The sequence below is a fragment of the Castanea sativa genome, chromosome 1 (assembly GCF_040712315.1).
Source record: "Castanea sativa cultivar Marrone di Chiusa Pesio chromosome 1, ASM4071231v1".
Classification (NCBI taxonomy): Eukaryota; Viridiplantae; Streptophyta; class Magnoliopsida; order Fagales; family Fagaceae; genus Castanea; species Castanea sativa.
Genome location: NC_134013.1, coordinates 38,353,713 through 38,360,000, shown reverse-complemented (window position 1 = coordinate 38,360,000; position 6,288 = coordinate 38,353,713). Strand labels below are relative to the sequence as shown.

Sequence of the window (6,288 nt, the reverse complement as noted above, 5' to 3'; positions counted from 1 at the left end):
ATCCCAAGCCTCTAATCACTAGGCTACATCCTGAAGGAAGATGTGGATATCTTATTGTAAAATGAGCCCACTTACAAGCCCTTCTTTATCCGTTCAAAACTCAACATTGAACTCCTTTACATACATTAGTATCAAATTTTCTTATTACATACTTTGTCCTAAATGCATCGTAGCATATCTTTCTCAATTTTCATTTCCCATTCTTGCTTTCATGTTGTAGAATGAACTTGCGATTTTGGAATTCATTCATCTCTTGGTTGAAACCATGGATCGTCATTTTGGCAATGTGGTAAGTCTGCATTGAGTAATATTTTTAAACTATATCTGGTTTATTTCCTATCCCCTGAATTCAACTTTCCTTGTTTTTTCTTAAAAGAAGTTGATGTGGTTTTTTCTGTTTCTTTCTACTTAAATTTACAGTGTGAGCTAGACATCATGTTCCATTTGGAGAAAGCGCATTTTATGCTGGAGGAAATGGTCATGAATGGGTGTATTGTGGAGACAAGCAAGACTAATATTCTGCAGCCGATACAGCTGATGGAAAAATCATCGTGAAAACTTTCTGTTTTAGGCACTGAAAATTTTCATAAAGATTCTCGTGTTTTGCTTCTTACTAGCGTTGTTGCCTGTTGTACAATGCCCTCAGAATATTATAAATTTTTTTCATTAATGAAAATTTTTAGTGTTTGGTTGTATTATGTTGTATTGATCACGTGCTAGTTGATGGATCAATTTTGAAGGTCCTCTGAGCAATTTCATTCTTTTTAGATTTGAGCAAACTACGGACTTTGCAATGAAAAAAAAAAATTCTCTATGTTTATATGCTGTGCAGAAGAATCATTGCTTGGGCCTGAGGGCTTAGCTTTAGTTTCCAATGTCCCTGACACTTGATGATCAGGGGGTTGGAGACTCTAAAAGTTTGAGAGTTTTAAATCTTAGGCCCTGTGTTCAATACTCTTATGATACACTTTTTTTTATGATACTCTTATACCATCATGCATATTCAAGAGCTTAGCTTTGTCCCTAAACTCCCATTACCTCCCATACAAAATTAATAAATAAACAAAAGAAGAAAGAAAAAAATCCCATTACCCCCCACCCCCCAAGAATTTTTTTTTTTTTTTTTAAAGCGTAAAATTGAGCTAATATTGATGGATTTATCTGATCTTTATAGTTTTATTGGAATTGGTTAAGACAATGCCTGAGTGATTGTAGACCGAATTGATATTAACATTTACAAATATATATAGATATAACCTTTTTTATGTTACAACAAGAGGGGCCAAGCTTGAAAATGCTCCAACTGAAAGCTTCTCTCCTTCCCTCACAACATTTCAACCTGAAACAGAAGTGGTGACTACACAGCTGCAGGCCTCCCATCCTTTCTAGGGTCACTTACAGCAGTGAGTGTACCATGGAAAAGGTTGGCATTAGAATATTTTCCACTTTTTCTTCCCATGTAAATGTAGTTTTGGAGGGTTTGAACAACCAACTGGACGATAGCTCCCCCTGCCTGGGCCTTCAGTTGATGACCCCTCTCTTCTAAGAAAATCTTTCTTTCATCTGAAAGCTCAATGTGATAGCCATCAATCACAGTCCAGTTTTCATAACAAACCACATTAGGTATTAGCTGCATTGGATTAATACTTACAGTCAGATCACTCATTGAGAGCTATGCAAGAATATATATATTATGTTTATGTATTGAGAGGAGTCAGGTACCTTGTGGTAAACTCTTGGATTCTGAACTGCAGCTAATGGTTCCATCCCCAAGATAAAATGGTTAAGAAAAACCTGGAGTACTGCTGGAACTATGTTCATACCACCACTACCACCAATGACCCCTGCCAGCTCATCATCCTGCCAAGGTAAGATACAAAGTGAGGAAAGTACAAAAGAAACAAAGTAATGTAGGTAAAGACAATCTGCTTAATGATACATCTGATAAGTGATAAGGGATATGGCCCCTAGATTGTACTAGTATTCAGATTGATTGTAGTTTCAATCAGTTTTAAAAGAAAAGGTTTTAGGGAAAAAATTTTATTTTAGTTATCCTATTCACTTACCTTGGTTACAATGATTGGAGTCATTGAAGATAATGGTCTCTTATTTGGTTTAATAAAATTTGAAGGAGCAGGAGGGAGTTTGTCAGGCGAAATTTCTGTGGGTGTAGAGAAGTCATCCATCTCATTATTCAGCACAATCCCAGTAGAAGGAGAGAGAACCAATGCTCCAAAAGGATAATTTACAGTAGTGGTCATTGATACAGCATTTCTATCTGCATCTACAATGCAGAAATGACTGGTTCCATGATCTCTAAGCTGACTCCACCTGGAAATTATGGGCCAAAACTTTAGAACAATGACATAGTGACTACAATATCAGGCATTATTGCCAGCCAGATGGGGAAAGCTCAAATTTATACCACTAAGGTAAATGGACCAAACCTGCTCATATAGTATTCGGGGGGGAAAGTGGTGTTGTCAAGTATCTTTTGCTGAATTTGCTTCGCAAAAGATGGGGAGAGCATGTCAGATGTATAATTACTTATGTCAACAAAGTTAGGGTCACCCAAGTTCATTCGGACAGCAAACATGTGTTTCAGTGCTTCAACCAGGCGATGTAGGCCAAGATCTCCCTTTGCAGCATTGGAATTTCCATAGCTTTCAAATATGTTTAAAACCTGCTTTTACCAATGTTTAATAATCAATAAACATATGCAAAAATTAATTCTGTATAGTGAAACACACTATATATCCTCCAAACGTAGCTTCTTGAACAGTTCAATCACCAATGGCCTAGTGTCCTGGTACTCTGTCCTTTTGAAGGTGAAAGGTGGAGATTTGGACCTCAATGGGATTTTTGGTGGTAAAGATTATTCTAACACTTGGCAAATAATTGCAAATATAAGTTCTAATCCTCTAAAATTGGATGCTCCAATCCTTCACCAAAAACCAAAGGCTTTTTTGTTCATCAAAAGAGTCAGTAAATAAAGCATCTAAATTACTAGCGAGCAACACAGATAAGAACATGAAGAAAAACAAATTACCCACCAGAGAAAGGCCGAGTGTTCCACTTGAAGGAGGTGGCATTCCAAGTATAGTGTAGCCCATCACATTCACAGCCATTGCATCCGTCACCTCCACTGTATAATTCCTTAAATCCTCCATTGTCAAAATTCCACCTGCCACTCTCACATCCTTCACTAACTTCTCGCCAACAGTCCCATTGTATAAAGCTTGTGGCCCCTCCTCTGCCACTGCCTCTAAGCTGCGACTGAGTTCCACATTGTAGCATGTATCACCTGCTTCTAATACCTTCCCATTTGGCGCAAATACTTGGCTTAAACCTGGGTCGTTCATGATTACCTTTGCATACCTATTAATGTAATTTCCAAGATAAGGTTTGATCTCAAATCCATCTTTAGCAAGTTTTATGGCAGGTTGGAATAGAGTTCTCCAAGCCAAACGGCCATATTTCAACCAAGCTTCATGAAGGCCAGCTATCTCTCCAGGAACTCCCATTGCGAGTGCACCAACAGCTTTGGACACGGGATTGTTCTCATACATATTCTGCTTTTGACAATTATATTTTTGTACAAAAAGCCAAAGAAAAATTGTTGTTAATGCTTGGTAAAAGAAAATGGTCAAATATGAAGTCACCCTATCATCCAATGGGTCCAAACTAAAAGATCTATAATGCACATGCCAATTTGATTTGAACATGGTAACTGTTTGATCAACTTGACTATTAATGCAACATATTTGATAAATTAGACCTATTGAATCCTGGGGTCCAAAATTTTAGCTAAAAGAGAAAATTGTGAACCTCTGAAGCTGCTAACGGAGCAGTTTCCCTCATGTCAAAAGCTTGGGTTTGTGAGGTTGAGGAGGACCTGACCATCATGAAGGCTCCACCTCCAATCCCACTTGCCATAGGATTAACAACACCGACACACAATGCGGTTGCCACTGCAGCATCAACAGCATGCCCTCCCTGCCTAAGCATGAATGCGCCAATTTCAGAACAACGGCCATCATCAGCAGCAACAACACCATGTTCTGACTCAACAATATCAGTATTATCAGCTCCAATTTTTGTATCATACTTGCTTCCTCCTCTTAGTGCCCAGGAACTTAAGTCACTGCCACTGACTATAAGGCCTACAACTGAAATGCAAATAGCATGCCCATGGTTAAATATATAACACTCTCAGGCCCATAAACTGTCAAAAAAATAAAAATCCATCATAACACAATAATAATATCGTGAACCATATGGTTTTTTGTAATCAATTTTGCCAGTTTCTGGCTAATCATTATAACCGATTTGGTGTCCTACCATTTAAAATTCCAGACTTGGGCTCAAAGCTGAAATGGGAAGATAATTAAAATTTTGAGACTTGGGGATTGCTAAAATCTGGTGACTTTGGTGAGGTCAGGTTTGAGCAAAACTAAAAATCACTTGAAATTCCAAACTTAAACTATGATTCCAAGATTAATTTCTTCTCTCTTAAGCTCAAAAGTGTACTCACTGGTTCAACCAAAAAATTTAGGGCCAAATTAGAAAACAAATTTTCTTATGTTTAATAGATCAATATTTGTACTGTCTTATAAAGTCCAACATGTTACAATGAAAACCTGGGTGTGGGTTCTCATGTATTATAGTCAAATTCCAAGAGAAAAGAGAGACAAATCTTAAAAGCCCACAACATATTAGAAGACAAAGCATTCCTTCCTTGGTTGTAATCTGTTTAAGATAGAGGATTTGTGACAAACCGAAAACTAAATAAAAATAGAATAACCCCAGTTGAGGGAATAGAAGACACTGACTTGTAATGGCTATAAATGCAACAAGGAACCACAGAGATCTCCTCCAAATCTTGTTCTTCTTGTTGGTGTACTTGGCCAACACATAATTGCTCAGAAGTGGAGCTTCCATGTCTTGCTGCCACAGGGAGAGAGAGAGAGAGAGAGGTGGTAGGTATAAGTAAAACGTTAGAACGGTTGGTGGAGAGTTTGTGTTTTGGTTAGGAACTGAGGTTAAAATTCATACTCCAATAAATTAGGCCAGCAAACAAACGGGTGTACTATTACATTACATTGAAGATTGAAGTTAGTTAGAAATAGAATTACCACTCTAACTTGGTCAGGTTCCTGGGACATATTCAGTGATTGGAGCTCTTTGCCTTTGCCTTTGCCTTTGCCTTTCCTTTTGCCAGTTTCAGCGTTCCTTTTTAACTACGGAGCAAATTAATTGCAGCCACGTTAGATTTTGAAGATCCTTTTACGGATTTAATACGAGTCGCACGATATATAAGCTTAATCCTAATAATATGTTATTTACAACGCGATGCTGATGCATGCATCTTTACTATATATTTTAGAATGTCCAATTTGGATTTCTATGTGTCTTTTTAAGTGTCTGACTTGGCTTCTTTAGATTCTCCAAAAAAATAAAAAAATAAAGACTTGGCTTCTTTCTTATTAATTTTATTTTCATCACGTATCTTATTTAATTTTTAATTTTGTGCTAAGTAAATTATTGAGTGTAAAAATTAAAGGGTCTAAATCCAAATAGATTTTAAATTGTATTTCAATTAAAGTCCAATTTTCCGCCACGTGTCTATTTATTTTTTAAATTTTTGTGACAAGTGAATTATTGGGTGAAAAAATCGAAAAGTCTAAATCCATTTAAATTCTAAATCATATATATATATATATATATATATATATAAATCATTACATATTTTAGAAATGTGTGATTAAAAAAAGTGTAAACTAATACTATATATAATTTGAATCTCTTCTATAGAAAAAAGTATAATTGTAAATATTTTTAATTGTATCCGTGCATATACATGGGGCTACACACTAGTTTAACTAATATGTAACCCACACAAACTTATGAATGCATTTAAAATTAAACACAAATTTATTATAAAATATAAATAATTAGTCAAATTATTAAAAAAAAAATAGCATGTAACATATGCTTACATATAGATACATTTAAAATTAAACACAATTTTTATCACAAAAATATAAATAATTAGTCAAATTATTTTTTTAAAAAATAAACGCAATTAGTCACAAATTAAAATTCTTACATAAATTTGAAACTACTTATGATAATTTTTTTTTTCAAAATTTTAATAAAATAGAATGTGTGGTGATTTTTGTTGTGTAGTAATTTTTATTGAGAATATGTGATTGGGTTCTTTTTTTTTTAATTTTATAGTTCATTAAGATTAGATTCTTAGAATTTTGCACTCATTAACTCACTTAA

At 35.2% G+C, this 6,288-nt stretch overlaps 2 protein-coding genes across 2 annotated transcripts in view; one reads left to right on the top strand and one right to left on the bottom strand.

Moving 5' to 3' along the window:
- The window catches only part of LOC142639692 (AP-4 complex subunit sigma), a 4,477-nt gene extending 3,782 nt beyond the window's left edge, over positions 1 to 695 (top strand). The window contains exons 3-4 of the mRNA XM_075813837.1: positions 221 to 289; positions 421 to 695. Coding sequence (XP_075669952.1) covers positions 221 to 289; positions 421 to 555 — 204 coding nt within the window. The 3' untranslated portion in view covers positions 556 to 695. The remainder of the gene's footprint in view (positions 1 to 220; positions 290 to 420) is intronic.
- A 453-nt stretch (positions 696 to 1,148) lies between these two features.
- Positions 1,149 to 5,288, bottom strand: LOC142621557 (glutathione hydrolase 3). The gene is made up of 8 exons (XM_075794845.1): positions 5,136 to 5,288; positions 4,833 to 4,947; positions 3,829 to 4,169; positions 3,054 to 3,572; positions 2,448 to 2,683; positions 2,067 to 2,331; positions 1,723 to 1,860; positions 1,149 to 1,630 (listed from the first exon to the last, which is right to left on the bottom strand). Exons 1-8 carry the CDS (start codon positions 5,163 to 5,165, stop codon positions 1,358 to 1,360), a joined length of 1,917 nt encoding a protein of 638 aa, XP_075650960.1. The 5' UTR covers positions 5,166 to 5,288; the 3' UTR covers positions 1,149 to 1,357.
- Between the last annotated feature and the right edge of the window lie 1,000 nt (positions 5,289 to 6,288).

Coding starts and splice junctions, on each gene's coding strand:
- LOC142621557 (XM_075794845.1), bottom strand. CDS start 5,165: ATGTCCCAGGAACCTGACCAAGTTAGAGTG. Junction 4,948..5,135: donor AACCTGACCAAGTTAGAGTG/GTAATTCTATTT, acceptor TCCCTGTGGCAG/CAAGACATGGAAGCTCCACT. Junction 1,631..1,722: donor ATCCAAGAGTTTACCACAAG/GTACCTGACTCC, acceptor AATCCAATGCAG/CTAATACCTAATGTGGTTTG.